We start from the raw sequence: 27,932 nt of genomic DNA on the forward strand, positions 1-27,932 counted from the left end.
TGAAACACGTAAGCATCTTTAAAGAACCTCCCTTTTCAATCCATTGCTACGTTCAATAAAACTCTTATTATTCATTTTGACTCCACTTTGAAGTCGGGGAATCTTTTTTCTATGGCGGTCATATAGTAGTGATTTCTAAACAACGACTGGAAGGACCGCGGGAGCTGTAGCACTAGATTACCTTTTACAGTTTTAGAACACTTGCAGCTGTTTTTTAAAAAAAAATGTCAAAAGTTGGATAATCTCTTTAACTTTTGGTTCTAGTGATGAAAAACTTAACTGAAACTGCATGTTTTACTTTGTGTTTTTAATATTGAATATAAAGTATTCCTGAGAATTAAACACCCTAAACTACAATAATAATTTAATCAAAAATGAAAACTACTTCACGGCACAGGCTTTCTGCAGCCTGTAAATATTACATCAGCAAGGAGATCTGGAGTCATCGGCAGGGGGTGAGCGGGAAATGGGGAGAGTAGAGTAAGAGCTCTATGAGCTCTTATTAGAGTTGAGCGAGCATGCTCGTTTGAGTATTAGCATACTCAATGGTGCTCGTTACTCGAGCGAGTACCACGCCGTGTTCCACCTCTCCCCGTTTCTACCCCTCCTCGCATTACCACTTCCTGCTGTGACATGCCAGCGTGCGCATGTCCACAGCAATATGTGGCTGGCTGGGGGAGAAAGAGAGAGAGAGAGAAAAAAAAAAAGCTCAGCCCCCGGCGGGTAAATTGCAAAAATGCTCGGGTCTCCCATTGACTTCAATGGGGTTCGTTACTCGAATAGAGCTCTTGAATAATATGAAAAGCTTGAATCGAATAACGAGCACTGAGCATTTTGGTGCTCACTCATCTCTAGCTCTTATGTAGGCACATGGGGGACCCATTTTATAAAGAAGCTGTTTCTTGGACAACCCCTTTAGGATACGTAAAAAATAAAAACTCAATGGAAATATTTTTCTTAGATTCCAACATTCCTCAAGAAAGATCTCATCAAGAAAGAACATCAACTAAGTAATGTTATATAGATACACTGGATGACATTTATTATTGGTTTTCTGGCAGAATTTCGGTGATGTTCCATAATTTTTGGTACAACTCAATTCAGACAGATTTACTACTGATTTACACCAAAAAGAGCAGATTTTACAGTAAATCTCTCCTTCTACATTTCAAAAGGGTCTAGAAAAAGGAGTGAGGCTTTTAAAACAAATTAAGAATTGCAACTTTTTAAAAAGTTGCAAAATGGGTCCCAATCTCACTCCAATAGCTAAGTGGCATACGATGTGACTCTATACCTCTAGACATATTTAAAGATGTGACAAATGTATCAACATTGTGTGACATTTGATAAATCTGTTGCATCTTTAAACTGAAGAAGGGGAGGTAAGCTGTCAAAAAATTCTTGTCCAAAATTCTCCTAATGATAAATTCCCCCATTGTCTATACCCTTTGGGAACAGCCATGGTTATAAACATTACTATTTTTTCAAATTAAAATATATCTCTATGCCTGGAATGGTTAGCCACTGCCTGCCAATTACATGATAAATTGATGTTGTAGTTCAATAATATACAGCAATAATTATTGTTCCAGTGTAATCGCTTATAATGAGACTATTAACATCTGCATAAGGTCCATTAATTGTTTCGAGTACTCTATTATCTCATCTGTCCAGATAGTCATATGTTCTGGTGAGTAATGTGTAAAGTTAAAGAAAAACTTCTGACCTATGAACAAGTAAATTACATACTCGGAGCACTTCATCAGAGATTATTTATTAAGTACTGTCTACATTACTAAATTGTCTATTCCATGACATTTTGTGGAATTGCTTTTACTATTTTAAGAACTTTGTCCTTCATATCGTTCACACTCGAATGCAACGCACCACAATCTTTCAAAAAATGACAAGAATGGCTGTAAGATGCCAGAAATGCATGAAAATGTGGAGCAGAGATACCTTTAATTGGTAGATACTAGAGATGAGCGAGCATACTCGCTAAGGCAAACTACTCGAGCGAGTAGTGCCTTATTCGAGTACCTGCCCGCTCGTCTCTAAAGATTCGGCTGCCGGCGCGGGTGAGAGGTGAGTTGCGGTGGTGAGCAGCGGGGTGCGGGGAGGAGAGAGGGAGAGAGAGATCTCCCCTTCGTTCCTCCCCGCTCTCCCCCGCCGCTCACCCGCGCCGGCAGCCGAATCTTTAGAGACGAGCGGGCAGGTACTCGAATAAGGCACTACTTACTCAAGTAGTTTGTCTTAGCGAGTATGCTCACTCATCTCTAGTAGATACTATTATTTGGCAAAAACCAAAAAAACTGCAACCCATTCAGGGACATGTAAACATAAAAATGTAACCATGTATTTGAGGTCTTATTGTTGAGTGTTTCCCAACCACCGTTTCATGGAACCCCAGAATTCCTTAAAAACTTCAATGGGTAATCCTGAAGGACAACATCAAAAGTATGGATGGGGCAATTGTAGGAATTTCCCCACAGGGGAATACTGTTTTAGGGGTTCCATAATGCACTTACCTGCCCATGCTTTTACAACTGTCTATAGGTTGGGCACTGCTATCTTGACAGCAATGGCCACAGGAACCTGTTGTGTGGCATGTGGGCTGAACACAACCATCCAGTTAATTTGGTAGAATTTAATCTGTTGTGTGTGTGTGTGTATTATTTTTGAGGTTTCCAGGGTCTGCTGTCTGAACTTGATTGACAGGTCAAGAGATCTACCTGTGTTATTCTCCAGCAGCTTATGAGAGCCACTGGTGCTCCATTTAAACTCTCCATTTGAATTATCCATACCAGTTATTGTTTAACAGCCCTATTGTGTGCCATCTCTGTGATATCAGACAGACTTCTGGGACTCTGACCTTGGATTTGCCTGGCTTCCCATTTGCTTCCTATTGTATAGTCCTTATGCTGTTTTGAACCTTCTCTTTTGACTCTTTGTCTTTGACATACTCCGAGTGCAGAGTATAAATGCTGCATCCCGGACGTCCTTCACTGGGCATAATACTTCAACTGGCTCAATAGAGCCAACTAACATAGTTTAGCAGCTCTAGCCACTGCTAAACTCCCTCCCCCTCCCTCTGCCGGCAGCTCCCATAAGGGAGTTGCTGGCTTATCGCGGCTGAAAGATAGGGCAAGACTTATCTTTTCTGGCCATGTGAAAACATGGGCCGGCATATTTTGCCGCTGATGTCCTATATCCGCCAGTCAGACGTATTTTCGTGGTAATAATCGGCCATGTGAATGAATGCATTGGAATCCAATATATCACATGGTCATGATTTTGTATTGCGGCTAAATTAGCCCTATAAATAAGGCCTAAAGATCAAGAACCAGTTGGCCAAGTGGACGTATCAATAGGCTGCATATCAGGCCAATAGGAATGAATGAATAAATGAATGAATGACCTTGAAAAGGTAATAAAGCAGTACCATGGCAGCTAATATTTCCACACATTATTCACCACTGATTAACAGTATAATGTAATTTACGAAATCCAAAAGTGGGGGAAAAAAACAGCTTCATTTGCATCTTTAATCTATTACCTGGATTTTAGCAACTGGCTTTCGAAAACCTGGATAATGCACTGTACCCATGAGATGCAGCCAGGCTTTGTTTTTAATGAATAATAATTTACTGCCTACACCGCTAACCATTTTGAAAACATCCAAGACTTCAACGGAAGGTCTGGATGATAAATAGAATTAATCATTTACTTTAATGTATGAACAACAGCTTTACACAAGTAGGCATTTGCAGTGCAAAACAAACAGTGATGGGAGCGGGGCTTTAAACGTCTTACAGCAGTGCAGTAAATGAAGAAGAATTATCCAGGCGCGGTCCAAATGAGCCGATACGTTCATCCCGAACACATGTATCTTTAAATCACTCGTATTTACGAGCTTGTCGTTTGGTCGCTTTTTACTGACCTCTCCAAGTGAAATCTACAGCTGCATGCCATTCTTAATAACATCTTCAATACTAATGCCAGAAGGTGCAATTTGATTACTGACCTGTTATCCAACTAGTTCTAGAAAACAATTCAAACTAAATTTCCTTAATATGCCTATTTTTCTATCCTGCCAGAAGGGTTGCTAATGAATTTTCTGCTCGAATGCACAGACAGATTGAGAACTACGACTGTATTGGCCTGGGTAACGTGGCACTGGCAAACACAGCTTATTTGTACCCATGCACGTTTCCTCTTGAGTATGTTCCTCATCCAGAGGTAATTTTGCAATAAAATCAACCACAATTATTGCAAGCGCCCGGAAAGATTCCTTTAGGAATAAAAGTGGTAATTCAATACTAGGAAACTTTGTACTTGGCAAAATTAACCTTGTAGAGTGTTATTTTCTGTAGCGTTATCTAATTTCTCCCTTTCTCCTTTGTCTATTGATCTTTAATGACAGGAGAGGAAAATGTATGCCTCTATTATGCTCTCGCTTATGCTTAAGTGGTAAAGTGGACATCATAAGAAGAAGTAAAACATACGCATACATTGGAAATATAACATTTTATTATAGTAGTCATCTCATGGAATATGTTTCAGTCTCCTAAATCTAGTAAAAAATACATGTTTCATACCACTTATTCATAAAGCACCAACATATTCTGGAGTGATGTCCAGTGTGTGCTCACATGATAGTTTGTGTCCCCGGATGTCCAGTGTGTGCTCACATGATAGTTTGTGTCCCCGGATGTCCAGTGTGTGCTCACATGATAGTTTGTGTCCCCGGATGTCCAGTGTGTGCTCACATGATAGTTTGTGTCCCCGGATGTCCAGTGTGTGCTCACATGATAGTTTGTGTCCCCGGATGTCCAGTGTGTGCTCACATGATAGTTTGTGTTCCTGGATGTCCAGTGTGTGCTCACATGATAGTTTGTGTCTAGAGATGAGCGGGTATACTCGCTAAGGCTAACTACTCGAGCGAGTAGTGCCTTAGCCGAGTATCCTCCCGCTTGTCTGTAAAGATTCGGGGGCCGGTGCGGCTGACAGGTGAGTTGCAGCGGTGAGCAGGGGGGAGTGGGGGGGAGAGAGGGAGAGAGAGATCTCCCCTCCGTTCCTCCCCGCTCTCCCCCGCCGCTTCCCGCCGGCCCCCGAATCTTTAGAGACGAGCAGGGAGATACTCGGCTAAGGCACTACTCGCTTGAGCAGTTAGCCTTAGCGAGTATACTCGCTCATCTCTCTTTATGTCCCCTTTGGGGTTCATCATGTTATGTTCTTATCTTATGCAAGGCTTCACAAGTTATAGTAAAATCAAGGACGAAGTTCACAAAACCATATTTGCCCATGCAAAATGCAGAGAATAGAACCGATTGATTTCATTGGGTTCATTCACATGCGCATATGTTGCATGCACGTTTTGGTCACGCAAAAAAACAAACAGCATGTACGCAGCAAATGAACATGTTAATGGGTGGATGTTATCTGTATAGCTCCAACTTATTCAGCTGTGCTTTTAGGTAATTTAGTTTATTACCCCCTCAACAAGCTGGGTGTTCATTTAACGACCTTGGAATGGGATGGAAGGCTGAGTCAACCTTGAACCGGCTACCGGCGGGAGTCAACCTTGAGCCGGCGGGAGTCAACCTTGAGTCGGCGGGATTGAACCCGCAACCTTCAGGTCATGAGTGAGCTAAGGACTTCATTTCTGCTGCCCTAACACTCTGTGCCACACAAGGGCCATAAAACTCATTGGCCATTTCAATGGCTGAGAGTATTCTTGCATATGCCCATGCAGAATGTACAGTAAAAAACGCACTTAGCACGCAACGCCCAATCAGCAAAGACATAGCGCAAATGATTGCGTTAATACGCATACACTCACGTGAAGCCGGCCTAAGGGTCCTTTTAGACCTGCCGATTTCTCGTTTGAACGAATCAAGGAAGTCATAGTTCGCTCGTTTGCTTTGGCAGCCTGTTTATAGTGGCAGATATAGTGTTGGCTTCGACAGTCACCTTTACCGAATGGATCGGCTAAATATAGAGGTTCTTCAGGTACAGCATTTTTTTAGGGTTTTCCCCTAGGTAGAAAGGATGTGGTTTTCTAATATATAACATAGGGTAGTTTAGGGCACCTATTTATGCAGATACTAGTGGAGGAAGTACTGTAGGCCTGACGAACATCAAATAATCAACAGGTAAGTAAGTGAGGCAAAAAGAAAATATGTAGCAAAAAGGTAATTGAGAATGTTAGCCCCATTTTAGACATAACCCTAAGGGTGCGGGCAGACGAGCGCATAAACGGCGCATTTTTGCGACCAATCGTATATATGTGACCATCTGAGGCGTTGGTTTCGAATGTATTCGTTCACATGGGCGATTTTACGGCGCATAAAAACGGCAATTCGAAAAAAAACGGAACATATGCGACCGAAATACGCGCCAACGCATATTCGATCGCCGAAAAGACCGTTTGCAAAGTAGGAACAAACGAAAATACGCTTTCTAGCTCTGGTCGTGATCGGTGAAAAACGATCGCTCTGGTGATTATACGTTGCGCTCGTGCGAACGTAAATACGCCTACGCTCGTCTGCCCGCACCCTAAGGCTGCATTCACACAAACGTATATCGGCTCGGTTTTCACGCCGAGCCGATATACGTTGTCTTCATCTGCAGAGGGGGAGGCTGGAAGAGCCCAGGAGCAGAAACTGAGCTCCCGCCCCCTCTCTGCCTCCTCTCCACCCCTCTGCACTATTTGCAATGGGGAGAGGCGGAACGGGGGCGGGGCTAATTCCCGGAACTTAGCCCCACCCCCGTTCCGCCTCCTCTCATTGCAAATAGCGCAGAGAGGCAGAGAGGGGGTGGGAGCTCAGTTCCTGCTCCTGGCTCTTCCAGCCTCCCCCCCCCCTGCACACGAGGACAACGTATATCAGCTCGGCGTGAAAACCGAGCCGATATACGTTCGTGTGAATGCAGCCTAAAAGCAACTTCCACGATCCATACTGTTGCACTAAATGCATCTGATAACTGAGATTCATTTTCACTTGACTTAAGAGAATTTAGTCAGAAAGCAGCTCTTTCATTTTGTTTCGGGGTTTAATATATTTAAGTATTTTTAATAAGCATAAAATTTGCAGCATATTCCCAAAGTATAGAACCGCTCTGCAATCTGTCATTTGGAGATTATAGTTTAGAATGAAAATTTCTATGTAGCAGATGTGAACATAATAATTTAGCTCGTACTCAGGCGGGCCTACATTGTAGGGGGCAGTTTGGTAAAATCCTCATAATGTACGGTTGTAGAAGGGCGTTATTTATCCATTATTGTAGAGGAAAGTTAACAGCTGCTGCAGAACTTCTCAAGATAAGGAACTTTCTGTAATCCTGCTTTCTAAAGGGGCCCCTGATGAATCCTACTTTATGAGTTGGTACATTACTGAAATCTTATCCCAAAGTGAAGTTTTCTTTTCCAATAAAAAAGGTATAATAGGGTAAAACCACAAGGTATGTATAACTAGTCATACTCAAGCACCACCAGAACAAAGCTTAATCCGTTTGTCAAAAAAGTAGGCAAAGCATAACAGTCCTATTTCAGTAGCGTTACATATTTACAATGGATGAACATGGTGCACAAGTGGTTTAGATTCTCAATGCCTGGATCTACAGTTAAGAGAAGTTTAAATGTAAGGTTCTGCGCATGGACAGGAGAAACGGATGTCACCAATATACACTAAATGGGGTACTGCTAGGGAAAAGTCAGATGGAAAAAGACCTGGGGATACTAGTGGATTGTAGACTAAACTGGAGTAACCAATGCCAGTCAGCTGCTGCAAAAGCTAATAAAGTCTTGGGGTGCATTAAAAGAGGTATAGGGGCGAAGGATGAGAACATTATTCTACCACCATGTTAGGCCCCACATGGAATACTGCGTACAGTTCTGGACACCGGCACTCAGGAAAGATGTAGCAGTGCTTGAGGGGGTTCAGAGAAGGGTAACTAAACTAATACATGGAATGACGGGACTGGAATACCCAGAGAGGCTATCCAAATTGGGATTAATCACCCTGGAAAAAAAACGGCTAAGAGGCGATCAAATAACTATGTATAAATACATGAGGGGACAATACAAGGATCTCTCCCATGATCTGTTTATACCCAGGACTGCTGTCATTCAATAGCTGAGAGCTGCCTCTGATTGGTCCCTGCGCTCAGCCAATCAGAGGCAGCACTCAATACAGCCGGCTGTATTGCCGGCTCCATTGAATTCAATGGGTGAACATTGTTCTTCTCTGCCACAGTTGTTACAGCTGTGGAAGAGGAGAAGGATCTTTAAGTATATGTTCTCAATGGGGTCGGCGCTGCTGCCACCGGCCCCATTGAGCGCATATATAGAACACAGCGATGCGCAGAACGCAGATAGGCGTGTTCTGCGAATCGTTGTGTCCTATAATTGATCGCACATCCGCATAAAAAGCGGACATGTGACCGATCCCATTGGGATGCATTTGGTCTATAGATCTGCAGATCGCAAGCGCGTCTGCAGATCGGACCAAAAAAAGGTCGTCTGACCGAGGCCTAAGGGTGAGTTTACACCTCCATTTCACCTTTCAATCAAATTCCATTTCTCTGTTCCATTTTCTGAGCCAAGAAATGGTATTAAAACTGAAATAAATAAATTTTATTTACTTGCTCATAGAGATGAGTGAGCATACTCGTTAAGGGAAAACACCTGAGCGAGTATCGTCCTTTTTGAGTACCTGCCTGCTTGTCAGAAAATATTCGGGTGCTGGCGGGGGTGAGCGGTGGGTTGTGGGAGTAAGCAGGGGGTAGCGGGGGGAAGATATCATCCCCCGGTCCCCCCCGCCTCCGCCGCCCCCCACCGGCGCCCGAATCCTTTCTGCCGAGCAGGCAGGTTCTCGAAAAAGGACGCTACTCGCTCAAGTATTTTCCCTTTACGAGTATGCTCGCTCATCTCTAGTTGCTCAGTTGAAAAAAACCAAATCAAATGGAATGGAAGCAACCTGAAAACTTTCCTTTTGCTTTCTGATTTATTGAAAAACTCATTGAAATCAACGGAAGGAGAAAAATAGATCAGTCTTTTCCATTTTAATTCCATTTCCCTGTTCAGCAAAAGGAACAGAGAGACGAAATTATGACTGAAAGTCAACATACAAGTGTGAACCCATCCGAAATGTACAAACACTTCACATAACTCCAGAATTAGCAATGGCCTCCAGCAAGCAGTCCTCAATGAGTTATTCTGTGTCGAGTAAGTAAGACAAAGAAAGGAAGGGAGTAATTGGAGACTTCAATCTACTGTAAAACGTGTACCGAAATGTACCCTGGAACATTTTAGCGGTAATGACATCTATGTCTTCTCCCCAACTGAAACAGCTGTCAGCGGCACTTACATCCAGCTCAACATATTAGCGTGTGGCTGTTTGCCAAAGCCATTTGCATTTGGAGAATTACACTTTTACACATGTTAATACTGGAAATGACTAAACAAATAGCATGTGATGAGCCACCTAACCTGTAATCTATGCCTTTAATTTCTATTACCTCCACCGACTCATATAATACACAATGTGATATTTTTCGCTCCATGTATGAATAAGCAAACAGTCTGCAGGTTGGCCCATTCATCGAATGAATATTCCTGCAGCTGTGGTAATGTTAATATTGACTTAGCACTGTTAACCATAAGCTGGTAATGATGTGATGATTAAGCAGCTGCTTAAGCATGGCTCGTTACAAAATCTACACATTACTGTATGCTTTCTATATACACCCGGCTTCTGTCGCTTGTATTTCGACAACTGGAACCCAACTACAAGGGGTCATATGTGATGTTGGCATGAAACATATCAAGAGGGGGTATGGTCTGTCTATACATTGATTGCTTAACGGAATATTCCCATCTCAACCAATCATGGCTACGATGGGAATATACCAGTGTAGGAGGCAACCAAATGGTTGGGGATTGTGGAAATGACCAAATTGGCTGTCTTTTGCTGTTTTCGTAACTCCCATAGAAGTATGGGAATGTGGGCTTTGGAAACAGTGTAGCACAGAGAGATACAATGATGCGCTGCACTACATTGTTTCCATAATTCCCATTCACTTCTATGGAAGTTATGCAAACAGCGTAGCGTGCCCTACTCTGCTGTTTCTCTAACTTCTGCCCACCCCGGCCATCGCATACAACCAGAGCAGAAGAATGGAACTTGAAATAGCTGTGGGTACGCCGTTGCATATTCTGTGGATATGCCATAAAAGTCTTAGATGGGGATATGCCTTTAAACGGGTTATTTGAGTCTCCAAGAGTATGAAGGTGGCTTAGTTCTTCTACTTTTTAACCACAATAGGGTTAAAGACTCATCCAAGTAATATTATAGTATAATCATGGATGCCAATACATTGCAAACCCAAAGCTTGGAATCCCTTCATAGGGATATAACTAAGGGCCTGAACTGAGTAAGGGTTGTCATACACAGAGAAAGTGCATTTAATGCATGTGAATATACCAACTTACTCCTCTTTAATTGTGCATCCTAAATAAGAAATTCTGAAAAAAAACAAAGTTAACCCTTTCCAATCCACTGTCTGACCTCTGAAGACATTATGATTTAAGGCTGTACAGCTCTGATGTTGGAAGACGTCCGTCAGGGTTCTCTTACTGTATATTGCCAGCCTTTCTGCTGTCGGAGCCTATCTAACGTGTCACCTCATGCAGTACTGGCTTTAGCCAGCAGATAGTGCCGTTGTATCACGGCAGAAAAAGAGTAAGGCCCCTAGGAAAACTAGGATAGAAAATTGGATTGGAAAGGGTTAAACATGGTTCTCCATGCATATAAAAATACAGAAAAGTATCCCAGAGGAGGTAGGGTAGAGGCATGTGATGATGTATGCCATCCCCTACTTTAGAGAAGAAGAGAGGAGAAAGAACCAATTTTGCAGAGTACATGACTAGAGATAAGCGAGCATACTCGATAAGGCAAACTACTCGAGCGAGTAGTGCCTTATTGAGGACCTGCCCGGTCGTCTCTAAAGATTGGGGTGCCGGCGCGGGTGACAGGTTAGTTGCGGTGGTGAGTAGGTGGGCGCAGGGGCTGGGGGGGAGGGAGAGGGAGAGAGATCTCCCCTCCGTTCCTCCCCGCTCTTCCCCGCTGCTCCCAGCCCCCCGCCGGCACCCGAATCTTTAGAGACGAGCGGGCAGGTACTCGAATAAGGCACTACTCGCTCGAGTAGTTTGCCTTATCGAGTATGCTCACTCATCTCTATACATGACCTCACACAAGCAGGAGGTATTGCCCAAGAGCATGGTTATATGGCTATATAAGACCGTATAATGTCTCCCCCTATATCTCACATGGAGTTCTAAGATATGTGGCTTTTTAAGGATACAAGCATACTAGAATTTTCATATTATGTCTCTTGAGTATTACAAATTATGCATTTTAGCAGTAGTTTGCCCAATCAAACTGCAGGCAGCATGTTATGGAGCAGGAGCTGCTGAGCAGATTGATATATAGTTTTATGGAGAAAGATTCAGTAGGATGTATATTTTATTAATTTAAACTTTTGCTTATTCTGAGCTTAGAAGTCCAGTGGGCGGTCCTATCAGTGACAGCTGTGTATGAGTGCATAAACAGCTGTCAATCACTGATAGCTCCACCCACTGGACTTCTAAGCTGAGAATGTGCAGAGGTGTAAATGAATGAAGCACAAGTTCTACTGAATCTTTCCCCATAAAACTATATATCAATCTGCTCAGCTCCTCCCGCTCTATAATATGCCTGCAGTTTGGACAGAATATTCAACCTGACAGATTTCTTTTCTGTAACTTCCTACAGTAACTAATGCCATACTTTGTCATCCTCATAAAACAGATTTTAAGATGGCCCAGGCTCTCAGGAGGAGCTGGAAGTTGCAGTTTTCCAGCAGATCGACAACCACAGGTTTGAACCACTTCTCAAGATTAACTAATGAGTTGGTTCCTCCAATCCTAAAACATTCATCATTACGTTTACACTACAATGAAAGACTCCACAGGTAAACAGTGAATATATAAGTAATGGTTAGAACTATTAATCATAGCAAATATTCATATGTTTTATACCACTGAATGAAAAATGGCTATTATTAGAGATGAGCGAGCCTGCTCGGATAAGGCAGTTACTCGAGCGAGCATCGATCTTCTTGAGTAACTGCATTCTCATCTGAGCAGGATCGGGGGGGAGAGAGACCTCTCTCTCCCCCCACAACCCCCCGCCGCCCCCCACTCACCCCCCCCCCCCCGAGCCTGCTCGGACGAGAATGCAGTTACTCGAGAAGAGCGATGCTCGCTCGAGTAACTGCCTTATCCGAGCGGGCTCGCTCTTCTCTAGCTGTTATACATTTTGATTAGTTGCAACTGGCAGATTAACAACTTTGGCAATATTTTCTTATTCACAAGGATTCTATGGGTTTAGAAATAACAAAGGATGTCTTACTTCACTGGGGTACTTCTCAGCTTTGTTTTTTCACCGGCCTGTAAAAAATAACCAAAAATTGACATTACTCATCTATAGATTAAAATGGTCCTGTTTATAACATCATCAGAAACGGATCAGCAAGCAGTATTTGCTTTCAAGGCAAATAAGCCCATAATCACCCACCATGGTAAATACCTTACACTATCCAACACAGAGTCAAGGTGTTTGTAATTAACACATTAACCGCTTATGTGTTTTATTACTGGGATATCACCTGCTAGGCTGACTGCAAAACATGTACCAATAATGTCACATTGTTTTACGAGATAATTAAAGTGGGGTAAATTGTGCAGATTAAAAAAAAATAGTTTTGGTAATTAGTGATGCTCATCTTGATTGGCCAGGAGATAAAATCAGCCCAATTTCTGCAAAATTGAATTGGGTTAGTCCAAAACGATGAAAAATCAAATTTCCCGTAATGCCTGCTGCAGAGGTCAGCGAGAAGCCAATGTTGGAGGTGGTAGAGGACGGGCTAAGTTGGCACTTCAAGAGTCTACTACTGAAGCAACAGCTCCACATTCTACAGGTTCCGAAAGTGGTAGTCTACGCCTCATGGCACCCCAACAGTTGTGGGACATTCATTCTTGTCTGTCTCCTCTTCTCCTCCTCTTTCACTTCCTTCACCTCTTGATACCAACTTTCAGCACCACCAACCTCTTAGCACTACATACAGTATAAATTCCATGTAGATGGTCCATGCAGGTGTCATCTATAATCTAACCACTGATGAGTCGCTATACTGTCCAACATTCCCACTCTCTTAAACGGGTTTTCCCAGGCTTTCTTTATTGATGAACTACCCTCAGGATAGGTTCTCAATAGTTGATCAGCTGGGATCTGCCTGTCCGGACCCTGATCTATCAACTGATCAGGAGCCTATTGTCAGAACCCCAACAGACAGGAGTACAGAGCATAAGCAGATAGCTCCAAAACCCTGTGTAGTGGCTGACGCTAATAACTGCAGGCACAGTTGCTATTGATTATAACAGGAGCTGTGCCTGTAATTACCAGCAAGGGTCAGAGATATCGGCTTCTGCTCTATACCTTGTGTGTTTTGGCAGTGACAGAGGGTGCCTGAATAGCTGATTGGTCAGGATTAGGGATGAGCGAGTATACTCGCTAAGGCACTACTCGCTCGAGTAATGTGCCTTAGCCGAGTATCTCCCTGCTCATCCCTAAAGATTCGGGGGCCGCCGCAGCTGACAGGTGAGTTGCGGCGGGGAGCGGGGGGAGAGCGGGCGGGAGAGAGGGAGAGAGAGATCTCCCCTCCGTGCCTCCCTGCTCTCCCCCGCAGCTCCCTGCCCGCTGCCGACCCCCGAATCTTTCGGGAAGAGCGGGGAGATACTCGGCTAAGGCACATTACTTGAGCGAGTAGTGCCTTAGCGAGTATACTCGCTCATCCCTAGTCAGAATCCCAAAGTGGCAGATCCCAAGCAATCAACTATTAATGAACTATCCCGAAAATAGGTCATCAATAAAGATCACCTGATAAACTCCTTTAAGGAAGGATACATCTGTGCGCAGTACTACATTGCCTTTTAGTAAATACATCAGAGAGTAAAAATAATTTTCCCCTACTTTTCTTAAGGATGATACGTTACAAAATTCTCTTCCATCTTCCTTTATGAATTGTAGGATATGCTACTTTTGTAGTTTTTCAAACCATATGTCATTTAGAAATATGATAAGCGTTTAGTAATAGTAACACTCAAAAATCAATTTGTGATTACATTTTTTTTAAATTCAGCATTTTTAACATTTTTCCACGGTTCCTTGCTACAGAATCACTTTTCTTTTACTTGCACTTGAGGCATCATCTCTTACAAACACTCCTATTATTTAAATTCATATTTATGGATAAGACTGCAATTATTTCTTATTGCACTGCAAAATGGTGAAAAGGGAAAAAAAAAACATCAATATAAATGCCCTCACTCTTACAGTTTATTGGCACTTCAACACAAAGTAATTTTCTTGTAAAGTACTTAAAAGCAGAAACTGACAGTGTTAAAACACTAAAACACTCAGCTATATAAACTGCTTTGTGGATGTGGCTGGTGGTCTGCCCAGTTCCCATTGAAACGTGTCATAAAATTACTGCTGCTATTAGCATACTGATTCCTTCCTTGTTACAAGTGATCCCACGCCACAATAAATGAGATGCAGAGGTTAATGCTAAAAACTCAGCCCTGCTCTTTCAAGACCAGAAAATCTGACAAAGAAAACCAAATAAGCTATTATATTGCTATATACTGCAATGTATACAGTTACTGGATATAACTGATGCATCTATGGCCTCAAAATAAATGAGCTCTGATCAAGGAACATCTTATTGGTTAGAACTAGAGATGAGCGAGCACGCTCGTTTAAGGCTAATACTCGAGCGAGCATCGGTCTTCTTGAGTAACTGATTACTCGTCCGAGCAAAGGCGGGAAGGGGGGGGGGAATGAGAGAGATCTCTACCCCCCCGGCTGCCTCCCCCTCCCCCCGCATTTGCTCGGACGAGTAATCAGTTACTCGACAAGACCGATGCTAGCTTGAGTATCAGCCTTAAAAAACCGTGCTCGCTCATCTCTATTTAGAACTTGTATTGGGTTAGTTGATTATTGGTTATAACTAGAGATGAGCGAGTATACTCGCTAAGGCACATTACTCGAGCGAGTAGTGCCTTAGCCGAGTATCTCCCCGCTCGTCTCTAAACATTCGGGGGCCGGCGCGGGTGACAGGTGAGTTGCGGCGGGGATCGGGGGCAAGAGAGGGAGAGAGAGATCTCCCCTCCGTTCCTCCCCGCTCTCCCCCGCCGCTCCCCGCCCCCCGCTGGCCCCTGAATCTTTAGGGACGAGCGGGGAGATACTTGGCTAAGGCACTACTCGCTCGAGTAATGTGCCTTAGCGAGTATACTCGCTCATCTCTAGTTAGAACTTGTATTGGGTTAGTTGATTATTGGTTATAACTTGCATTGGGTTAGTTGAAAAAATATTCTCAGTTATTCACTTTTATTGCAGATTTAAGATTTTTTTTCCCAAAACATAGAAAATGATGATCCGATCTTAAAATAGAACCAGGAAGAGAGAAAAATGAGGCTACCTGGTATGCTGTACAGGAGGACACACTTCATTAAAGAAACATACTGCTCTATTGACTCAATGATGCGCTTCCATGCCGTATCGGCACCTTCAATTGCTATTGTCTGAATGGCCAGATGAAGGTGCCGTATCGGCACAGAGACATGTTGCCAAGTCAACAAAGCAGTATGTTACTTTGATGAAGTGTGTTCTGCGACACATCGCACCTGATATCCTCCTTTTTCTTTCTTCCTTGTTGACTTCATGTATGGACGTTTCTTAGACAGTCCAATGCGGGGAGGCTGCTGCTGTCTATAGGCTTTTAATGGGTTGTGCCTGAGCGCAACCATTCTAGGCACTACATTTCCTACTGGAATTAGGTCCTTGGTTTATCGTGAACTTGCTGTACTATGGAGTGCTTCTTTTTAGATTTAATTTACTATTTTTGAAATAGGTCATCGACAACAGATTTGTAGGGCTGACGCCCGGCACCTCTCTGAGCGGTGATGCATTTTATTGTAGCTCAATGCACTTGAATGGCACTGAGCAGCCCAAAGGCCAGATGACCAATGAACATGACATGGCAGGCCAAGGAAGAGGCTATGGCGTTCACCCAAGCAGCATGGCCTCTTCAAGCAGCTGATCAGAAGTTGCCACCTCCATGATTTTACACTGATGACCTATCTTACGAAGATGTCATCAATACTTAGGCCCCGGAAAACCTCTTTAGCAACAATTGGGTAAAAGTGTTTGCTTTTGTTTCTATGACTGCAAGAATATCTTAACAGGGTTGTCCCTTATGGTGGTCAGCCAACTGCCACAGATCCTGGTTTTATAACCCCTGGCAATCACAGAAAAAAGTTCCATTCAAAAAACCCATGTTCTCTATGATAGCTGGAATATATTATTACATGGCCTCCACTCAGATCCATGGTCAACTACTATGCTTGGTTTTGTTGATTCTTCCAGAATAGCAGCCACTCTGGCTTATAGAGGAAGGTTTCAAGCAAGGGACCTACTCTAGTTCATCCACCTGCCTATTATGAGCAATTCCTTAGGAAAATGTTATAATCAAAACACATTCCTTAATAAGCAAGGAACATAAGCCGCCACGAGTAGCCTGTATTCTGCTGATGGCATCAAAACAGTCAGCTGCAGGGAATTCCATTTCTTCATGTCTCCACCGGGTAATCATTGAAAAGCCTTCTTGATAATAGCACTATACTGCAGATTCCCCCATAATGCAACTCCAGGACTGCTCTTATTATCAATGCAGTACAATTTATGGACACGACACATTTTCACACATGAGATTTCACTATGTATTACATTATGTATTTCCGAGAGTGCAACGGTTGACTTAACCTTACATTAAAAAGCGCTGTATTACATTTCGTACCGTCTTTCTCTCATCAAAGCTATAAAACTACAATGAATCACTGCTGTAAATAAAGCAACAAAAAGGATGATGAGAACCTAAACGCAAAGTAACCATAAAACAAATTCCAAATCTGTAGACGGCTTCTCCGCACCTCCTCCCTTCCTCATAGCTGCAGGCTTTAACCTAGGTTCCCTAGTGGGTAATCACTATCTGGATATGAATGAGCTGGCGTCTTAATCTGCTCTTCCTAATCACATTTTTTGCAGTTCTAGGGCTGATGAAAATCCTTCCAGTACACTTTCCCAAAATGCCGGTTATTAGCTGATTGAACATGCAGTTTAATAACAAGGTCAGCTTTTCTAAGGTTATTCCGACACGCCGAGGGTAGAGGGTTATCATTCGACTTGGAAGACTATTAATATTTACTTCTACGGCAAGAAGGTCCAACTTATGGCCAAACGTTCGGATCAATTTCTTCTCGTGAAGCCGTTGAAAAAAAAAACAAACACCAAATCATCCAAATGAGTAAATTCCAGGGCCACTCGGCTTGCCGTAGACATAGAGGCTAGGTCGAGTTTATTGCTGAACCCATTGATCTGTGTACAGTCCATTTATCATTCATGAAAAGAGCCAGTGATCTTCACAGTATATTAGAAGAAACAACTGAGATCATCTGTCAACGGGCCTCTTATTTCTGTTTCCATCTCCACAGGGACCGCATCTCCTTCGATTCTTCTTGAATTAAAATGTTGCTAAGCAACACAGCTGGGGGCACCGATGGTAGAATAGCTTCAGTCTATCAAACTGTTTAAGCAGCTGGAGTTTTCAGTGGTGATTTTTTTTTTCCCCCGAACAATCATGCATAATTATGGAACACAAACCATACTTCAATACCCCGGAATATCACATATGTTTAATGTAAAGTGGGACGAAAAACCTTTTCTAATGCAAATGGGAGGTGAAATGTACTATTATCAGAGCTGGACTATCTCCAATAGCTTATTTGGAGCTGTCAATTTCCAGAAATTAGTGCACCCACTAAAGCATCACCAGGATGTATTTGGATGGCGTAATCTAGCAAGAATAGTCTAAAGTGCTGCCATTTATATTCTTTTGTCTGCTATTAACCCTTTCCAATCCACTGTCTGACGTCTAAAGACATTCTGATTGAAGGCTGTACAGTTCCGATGTCGGAAGACGTCTGGCAGGGTATTCTTACTGTATATTACTGGCTGCTCTGTTGTTGGGGGCCTCTCCAGCATGTCCCATACTGCAGTACTGGCTCTAGCCAGCAGATGACGCCATTGTATACTGGCGGAAAGAGAAAACCTCCTAGGAAACGCTGAGTCCAAAATTGGATTGCAAAGGGTTAAATGACAACCTCTAGTTTGTACTTAAAAATGACAGTAAAATACGAAATATGAAATGTATTCTAAAATCTGTAATATGGGAGATATGGTAAGTTACTAGATGTTATTTCGATATACAGTCAAACGAGAAACAAAATGTGTTTTCTGTAATCTGTAATTGTAAGGCTGTTAGGCCGGGCTCACACGAGTGTAAGATTATCATGTATTACACGTGTAATGTATGCAGGTGTGATATGCGATAATTCGCAGGGAGTGGAACACATTGCCTTACGCAGTTCCGCTCATATTGGCCAGTAGGAATGGCATAGAAAAGAATGCAGCGTGTTCTACTTTGCAGTATATGGGTGGCGTATATGAGCGCCATTGCGAAGCGATAGTGCGGGAAATTTAAACAAAAAAGGAACAAAAAACAGGAAGACTGTACACGGTAGCATGTGTGAGATACGCTGTCATGCGAAATACAATATCGCTAGCATACATGGCGATAGGCCGGCTTACTGTCAGCTCCACATCGGTAAAACCCTGCGTGACTCACGTAGGGTTTTACGTGTGCGTCCGTGGGAGCCCAACCTAAAGCCCAATGTCCACGGGTGGGTCGGATTCCGAGTGGAGAATCCCGCATGGATTCCAGCCCTGCCCACGGCCATTGAGCCCTGCGTACCTGTATTCTCCTGGCAGCGGCGTCTGTATGGACCTCTCCACTTCCAGGTTCGCTGTACTGTGCATAGTCCTCACGGCTCGCTAGCTGACATATGCAGTACAGGTTTATTTTTAAATCTCCTGCTTTCCCGCGGATTCGCAGCACGTCCAGCTGTGGGTGTTTGCCACGGATTGGACGGCTTCCATTGACTTTAATGTCCACAAAACAAATCCGCATGCTTTAATTAATTTGCGGACGCCCCTATGATTCCCAGTGGGCGACTTGACTAGCGGAGCTCCTGCGTGGATTCCGCAAGTCACATCCGCCTGTAGACATTGGATCTTGGTGTTAAACCCAAAGCCAAGTATAATGTTTGACACTTGGCAATTGTTGGTTTTTTTGTGGTTTCTATTTGCCAAAATGCTTTCTTATTCCTCTGTAACTTCTTCTCTGGTTTCTTTTATTCTGGTTAAATATTTTTAAGATTTCTTGAAAACGTTTTAAAAAAAAAAAAATAGTAAAAAAAGGAAAATAAATGACATTTGTTGCGACTCAATCTCATATTTGGTTTCCATATAACATGCCTAATCATATATATATTTTTTTATTTAGGCGCATTTATTTTTTTATGTATAAACAGCACCCCGTAGGGCTGATCTGGTTTGGTATGACTCTTATGCCACTAGCCATCTGTGAGCTCTTTCCCAGAGTGGTCATATATTGTATTTATCTGCTGCCCTGACTTCTTAATGGAAACCTCTCATCACCTTTGACTCACATAAATTATGGGACTTAATTGTGATGGAACTGGGGGTTCGGGTAGTGGTGTTTCATGCTCACCGGGTGCCCTCAAGGATGTTGCACACACACAGATTGGCTCTTTTCAGCCCATTCTGAGAGAGCGCACACACGGTGCTTCTGCTAGTACATTGAAATATCCCAACGTCAATGTTATAAATACCTGGATATATAAATGCCTCTATTTCCCAAATATGCTATGTGTAACAAAAATACTGCTGTGGTTACCATTAATGGAAAAATGTGCATTATGAATAATGCTAGTAAGGTAAAAGTTATTAAAGGGATTGCACTAAGATTACAAGTTATTTCCTATCCATAGGCTATAGAAGGTCACTGCTGTAACCAGTTATTGGCTGTAGCAGTCCCATGTCCTGATCAGCAGTAAACAGGGAGGACAGATTGATTGTGAAGCAATTTTAAAGTGGTTGCACCAAGATTGCAAGTTATTCCCTATCCATAGGATAGGGAATAATTTGCTGATTGATGGCGGTCTTACTGCTGAGACCCCCACCGTTTTCGAGATCCTCTGTCCTCCTCGCTGCAGGATTACTGTACCCCCACAGTGAAGAAGAGACTCAATACAGTGCTGGTCACGCAAGCACGTTGACGTTACATTCAATGGGGCTACAGAGATACCCAAGTGGCACCCGCTTGGGTATTTCCATCAGCCCCATTGAAATGAATGGAACACTGACCATGCACGCTCGGCCAGCGCTCCATTTATGCTGATGTCACTATAGGACGAGAAGTGATTCCCACAGTGATAGGCAGAACTGGCAGAACTGGATGCAAGAATCTTGTTCTGGAGATCGACTGGGGTCTCATTAGTGAAACCCCCACCGATCAACAAGTTATCTGCTATCTTATGGATAGACCAAGATAAAACCATGCTAAAAGCTCACCACTGGGTCCAAACCAAATTCGGCATTGGCATGGATCATTAAAGGGGTTGTCCAGGGAAAATACTATTGATGACCTACCCCCAGGATAGGTCATCAATAGTTGATCGGCCGGGAGCCGTCTCTCGGAACTCCGACCAATCAGCTGAGCAGATGCATGCTATTAGCACTGCAAATACACAGAAGTCAGAGCAGAAGTCTCTGCGCCGACCTCTATGTAGTGGCTCACACTTGTAACTGCAGTCGTTGATTCTCCCTTGAAAACTCCTTTAACCCCTATAAGTTTAGTATACAATAAATGAAACCTTATATAAAAAATCAGCCCCACAGGATGAACATTAAGATTGAAAACTTTTCCCTAAGCAGAGGAAACCACCCTTAATTATTGAAGCCCTCCAGCCTTATAAATGGCCCGAAGGGAGCGCAATTATACATATCACATAGTAGAGCCCTATTAGCACATGGAAGTAGCCTATTAAATATAACATGGAGGCCCCAGCGAGAATATTTGTATGAATGTCCAAAAGCAGATACCTATAATTGCTTTCCTAGAAAGCGAACTTGATCTTGGAAAGCTTTGTGGTTCACTGCATGCTAAACCATTGGTATGTTCAATAATATTGTCCTAGAATCTGTACAGTGTACGACTTAATAATGCAGGAAATCCCACATGAAATGTTAAACAGATGCTTGCTTGCTATAATGAACATGCCCTATAAATATCCTTTGTGATGGTCAGCATGATTCTAAGGGAAGAAAATCATTGAAACATTGCAAGCTGCTGATAACTCAAAAGTTAAAAGACAGTTATTAAATAAAAAATGTCAATACTTGTGTCTTTGCAAAAACATTTGAGCCTGATTATGCTGTTTATATTGAAAGAAAAGTATGAAGTCTATATCTTTAGATCTTTTATTGAGCTGTGAGCCCGGCATCAATAGCTGCTGCTCAACTGTAAATGAAAATTGATTCCAGATCTAACCCCTCACTTACCGGGCTCCTCTAATCCAAACTAACCCCATTAAACAGCAAAGGAAAGCATATTTAATGGAATGCTTGGCACGGCCATAAATATCTCCCATGTGACAGAGACACAAGCAATGCATCACAACTGAAACCTTTCTTACATGAAACAGGTTGGGACCCAATGATAATGGCAAGCAGGAGATGTTAGTTTATCCTGGAGCACAAGGTAATAGTGGGATCAAGGAATAAAGACCAGTATATCAAGTTGTATGGCTTAAAACTTATATAAAACTTTATAATTTATTATTTGCATCATTTAAATATTTGTATCCACATTAGAATAAAATAGTTTACATATTATCTAAGGCAAACATTCCTTCGCATTTGTCTTTTTTCCATAAATCAATAATACAAGCATATATATCAAAGTATAATACATTTTATTAGAGATAAATGCCTCTTTCTTTGCCAATTTCCACTTTTCTTCATCCTCCATACTACTTCCTGCATTAATCATTTAATCTGAATGTACTGATATTATGTGTACACAGAATTTCATACACTGAGGGATCAGATTACATGCTGCCCAAATAAAGTCTATGGAGAGGGGAGATGGAAAGGGAGTTAGGGGATGCTGCAGAAAGAGAGAGAGGCACACAAATGCAGGGATGTGGCTGCAGTTTCTAGTAAGTTTTCTATTTCACCCCAGTGCTGAATTCACAGCTACACTGCTCAGTACTGTTGTTAAGATCCTCCATATTGCTGCTGATTTGCTACAGAGAGATAGGGGTGCAGATCTCCTCTTCTCTCTGTGTGTAGTATATGTGAGACATCATAATAGCTAGTTTCCACCCAGCAGCTCCGGGAAAACTGATAATTTGATATTAAGCCTACAGAAGAGGAAAATGGCTAAAAAATGCAGGATACTTGTCATATAATGATCAGAAATGCTGTTATTCTTCGTGTACACAAAGAAGAAAGCCTATTGTGAAATGTCAACTGAATATTTTGTTATGCTTTAGGGCTTAGTCACACGGGCGCATGCGGGGGCCGATGCACCCGTCTTCATGCACAAAGAAGACGGACACACCTGCAGTGCGGACATCTCTGCGCAGCACCGGTAGAAAGAACACATGACCGGCAATGGAGCCATGTTCTTTCTGCCGGCGATGAAGAGAATCGCCCGTACCTGCAGGTGCCACCGTCTTCTTCGTGCCCGGATGCGCCCGTGTGACTAAGCCCTCAAGTAGTAGGTATAACAACAGGGCATTGTTGCAGCTATGATTTCAGAGGGAGATGCTAGGGACCTCTCACATGGGATCCAATAGGCGTCATAGTGCACCTCGGTAAATTCCATGCCAAAATCGGAAGGCCACCTGCAGATTTTAATGCAAAATTAAAAATGGCTTAGAACTTGTCTGCAATTCTGCATCAAAATCCGTAATAAGCCCTACAGATCTTGGAGTGGAATTCTACGGCTGCTAATTTGGCTACATCCTGTGGCCTAATTCTGTCCCAAGTGAAAGGTCCCGACTCCCACGGTGTCCAGCACAGAATGATACTGTGCACAACATGGTCTGGGGGCTGCTGTGCTGATGTTACCCCAGACCCATCAGTCCCACTCTGAAGTCATAACACTGTGGGCTTCATGACAATCATCCCTTGATAGTGGCTACAACTGTTTGTTAGGGGACATTGAGTCAGGGGCGTAACTATAGAGGATGCAGGGGATGCGGTTGCACCCGGGCTCAGGAACCTTAGGAGGCCAATAAGGCCTCTCTTCTCCATATAGGGAGCCCACTACTATGAATAAAGCATTATAGTTGGGGGTCCCGTTACAGGTTTTGCATTGGGGCCCAGGAGCTTCAAGTTACGCCTCTGCATTGAGTATTACATTCTCAGATGTGTGTGATGATCAGAAAGTTCTTAATTTTTCAATAAAAGAATGTATATTTACAGATAGTGAGAAGACGTGAAAAAGTATATATTGCAGTGAAAAAAAAATACAATTATCAGCTTTTTTTTTTTTTTTTTTAAATCCTCTCGCAGAAAACACTAATGTTGGATTGCCTGCTGATTTTTTTGCATCTTTTACAACTTTGTAGAATGTTTTGACATCGGCGGTATAACGTTTCAAAAACATCCTGCAGTGAAAAGGTTAAAAAAAAAATGTTCTAGTGTTCTTTTGTGTGTCTCCTGTTCCTATTGCGTATGTCTGAGGCAGCGAAGGGATCCATACTGTCCGTGACAAGTGTAAGTTAATCAATCCACACATTCCACATTTCAGTGCTATGTTCTAGAGATGTGCGGCCTTAGGAATCGTGTTGTTTAATGACTCCGATGATATACACACAGGTATTATTACTAATTACCCGCTGCGTATCTTATTGATTTGGGGTCGTTAAGGTCAGACAGTGCAGTTCACTTGGTTTGTAGCCAATGAATTCCATTTAGTGTAACCATGTGAAAGTGTATTTAAATAACAATACCTGTTCGCTGTCTTCTTCATCACTGCTCAGCTTCAGATCATCTTCCAGCATGCTACATAGCAAAAGGGGAAAAAACTAAATATTAATATTCATAGTACAGACGTTATAAAATACAGTTCTAGTTTATACTTAAAGGGGGTATCCGGGGACATATATCTGTTCAAAAACTTCTTCCGCCTGCGGTACCAAAATAACAGAATACATATTCACTCTTCCCCCTCCCCCGTCACTGCTGTTAAGCTGGCTCCCACACCCTGCTAAACTTTACTACTTGGGGGGGAGTGATGATGATGCACTGGGCCAAGTGAGCACCACAGGTATTCACCAGCTGAGTGATTGGCTGCAGCGGTCACATGGCTCTTCTGTTGGGGAAGTCATTGCCGGCTGCAGGAACCCAGAAGGGCAGACCAGTGGGGGACAGGAGTTGGCAAACAGCAGCGAAGGCAGGGGGTGTAACTATAGAGGATGCAGGGGATGCGGTTGCACCCGGGCCTAGGAGCCTTGGGGGGCCCATAAGGTCTCTCTTCTCCATATAGGAAGCCCAGTACTATGAGTAAAGCATTATAGTTGGGGGCTCCGTTCCAGGTTTTGCATTGGGGCCCAGGAGCTTCAAGTTACGCCTCTGAGCGAAGGTGAAGTTTAGAAGGTGAGTGAGAGTTCTGTTATCTCACTACCACAGGTTGAAGAAGTTTTTGAACAGGAGTATGTCCCCAGTTAACTCCTTTTAAGGGAATCTATATCAGAAAGTGAACTGCTGATTAAATCTAGTTTTTATTTAAACTACGATGCAAATAATCTCACTTAATAAATGGAAACATGACAAGGTAAACTTTGTACCTTCTCTCATTTTGGCATTCCTTAAACTATCCATGTTCTTCCAATGCCTAGATATCTAGAAATGTCCTTAAAATTATGCACAGGTCATACCTTACCCCAAAACACGGGTTTAAAATGAGACTCTACTCCTCCTCTTGCTGCTTGAACTGCAGGGAACTAGACGCCTATTTCACTGTATGTGGAGCTGTCCACACAACAACCTTTCTGATCATGCACTCATGCCTTCATCCTACAATTTGGTGGAAAAGGCCCTACTCAACTCTACCTGGGCCATTTTGGCCTTGTTTCCAGAGAGGGGTCTGGCTTTGGCAGTAAAGACCTCAACATGTTATTTATCACCACTGCCACTGCCTGAAAATCTATTTGGAATCAACCCCAACCACCCTACTTCCACATTATTCTTGGAAAAACGGTCCTTTGTAATGCGGAAGGATTGGGTTGAAGTAGCGCACAACAAGGAACCGAAAGTTGAAAACTTTTTTGCTACATGGAACACGTTCATGACTCTGCTTCCTCACCGGATACGGCAGCATATCCATACATGCTTCTCTCCCGCAGTGTGGTCTATGGAGTGTACCATGTCTGGTCAACAACTGATCCCGCTACATGATTGATGGTGCTTATCCAGGTCAGTCCCTCTCTTATCCTATTTCCTTCTACACCCTCATAATGGGTGTGTGCCCACTAGCCCAGAGCTTTAAACTGAGGTTTAGCCACTTTATGTTGCTACGTTTAGCCATCTGTGAACCACAATAGGAGTTTTGATGATTTCATGTATGATGTGTTGGCAGACAGCAGATGTTTATGCTTAACAGTTATATGTCATTCTTTGTGTCTCCTATATTTCACGAACTAGCCTTCCTGCCAACTGATTTACTGTCTTTCTCCCTGGAGTTCTATCATGAGACACAGGAATGGACTCATACGCACTGTTGTTATTTGCTGGAAAAGCACTTTAGTACCTTTTGAAAATGTTTGTTACAAAATACTTAAAAAATGCAATTAAAATAGTTTTTAAAAATGTAGTTTTAATTAAAGGGGTATTCTGAGCCTTTTTACATTTTTTTCAGCCAGTGCTGACCATAACTCAGCGGTCCGGGTTTGCATTGCATCACCGCTCCCATTGCATTCAACAGCAGCTGTGCCTGTAATACCAACATGGGCTGCTGTGGTCAACGCTTTCGGCTTCCAGCGCTGACCAAAGTGAGAGCGGCCGTGAGAATCAGCTGATCGACAGAGATCCAAGCGGTAACCTGTCAGTCATCAATAAAAAAGTCCCAGAATACCTTTTATGCGTTTCTCTTTTTTAAATCCTTTTCTTTTCCTACTGGAAATATGGTAGTTTTTGCAATGGTCAGAGAACACTTTCCATTTTGTAGAGATCACTTCTAAGGTGGTCCTATGTTCACTAGTGCAGAGTCAACAGTCATATCATTCTCATCAGAGATTGGGCTATAATAGAAGGTAATAGCTCTGTAATGTTTGAATAGTTCCACCCACTCTCTCTATTCTGGGTCAACCTCAAAACCCTGAAAATAAGAAAATTTCAGGTGAAATTTGTGACTTATCTAGGGGTGATGGAATTTTTTCACTATTTTTACCGTAATCAGCGCAAAAAATACTGTTAAACCCCCTAATTAAATATGCTACAATTTTTTCATCGCAGACCTGTGTAATTGTTCCACCCACTCAGTCTTGCTTCTCTCTCTGCTCCACTGCATATGTGGATGTGGAGGGATTCCTGGTGTGGTGAGCGGCTGCTTCTGAAATGGTTGTGTCTTCTCTGATGTCAGAAGAGATGTTGAGCAATTGATAAGATAGTGAGACAGTGCTACTGCAGAGAAGGACGATTGAGCACTATCTAACATTAGCCCTGGATTATCTATGGATAGAAATTAGAGATGAGCAAGTATACTCGCTAAGGCACATTACTTGAGCAAGTAGTGCCTTAGCCGAGTATCTCCCCGCTCGTCTCTAAAAATTCGGGGGCGGCAGGGAGAGCGGGGAGGAACGGAGGGGAGATCTCTCTCTCCCTCTCCCTCCCCCCCCCCGCTCCCCCCTGCTCCCCGCCGCAACTCCCCTGTCACCCGCACCAGCCCCCGAATCTTTAGTGACGAGCGGGGAGATACTCGGCTAAGGCACTACTCGCTCGAGTAATGTGCCTTAGCGAGTATACTTGCTCATCTCTAATAGAAATGTTTTTAAAGAGTGTAAAAACAAAGTATATTTATGATTATGGATTTTAATGGGTTTTCCAGTTAAATACTATGAATGACCTATCATCAGGATAGATCATCAATAGTTGATCCTCCAGGGTCCATCACTCGGGACCCTGACCAATCAGCTGAGCGGGCGCATGCTGTCAGTGCTGCCATAGCACAGAGGTCAGAGCAGAAGCCTCCACGCCAACCTCCATGTAGTGGCCAGCACTTGTAACTGCAGGCACGGCTCTCATTGAAATCAATGCCGTGCCTACAGTTACAAGTGCCGGCCACTATATGGAAAGCCGGCGAGGAGGTTTACGCTCCAATCTCTGTGCATTTGGAGCGAAAGTCTCCACGCTGACCTTCTATATAGAGGCCGGTGCTTGCAACTGCAGACACAGCTCCCATTGATTTCAGTGAAAGCTGTGCCTGCAGTTACAAGCACTGGCCACTACACAAAGGTCGGCACCGAGATTTCCGCTCTGACCTCTCTTGTATTTGTGGCACTGACAGCACGCGCCAGCTCAGCTAATCGGTCGGCCTTCCGAGCGACAGACTCCGGCCAATCCTTATCCTGATGATAGGTCATCAATAATATTTAACTGGAAAACCCCTTGGAAAACTATAAACAGTATTTTTCTAAGACAACCCCTTAAAGTATTTCGCATAGTTTTGATTGCAATAGTTTACAATGATATGAAAATATTAAGGGGGGATTGCTGTTTTTTTTTTTTTTATTTGTTGAGTATTTTAGTGTTTGAGTATTTTATACGTACACTGGGGAA

General features: G+C 43.0%; 1 protein-coding gene across 2 annotated transcripts in view; it reads right to left on the reverse strand.

Annotated features, from left to right (window-relative positions):
* AFF2 (ALF transcription elongation factor 2) overlaps window positions 1-27,932 on the reverse strand; it is a 520,583-nt gene that overhangs the window by 101,200 nt on the left and 391,451 nt on the right. For both annotated transcript variants that reach the window (XM_066581793.1, XM_066581792.1), the window contains exons 8-9: window positions 24,107-24,158; window positions 12,453-12,490 (exon numbers count right to left, since the gene is read on the reverse strand). In XM_066581793.1, the coding sequence (XP_066437890.1) occupies window positions 12,453-12,490; window positions 24,107-24,158 (90 nt within the window). The remainder of the gene's footprint in view (window positions 1-12,452; window positions 12,491-24,106; window positions 24,159-27,932) is intronic.

This window comes from Eleutherodactylus coqui, chromosome 10, assembly GCF_035609145.1.
Source record: "Eleutherodactylus coqui strain aEleCoq1 chromosome 10, aEleCoq1.hap1, whole genome shotgun sequence".
Classification (NCBI taxonomy): domain Eukaryota; kingdom Metazoa; phylum Chordata; class Amphibia; order Anura; family Eleutherodactylidae; genus Eleutherodactylus; species Eleutherodactylus coqui.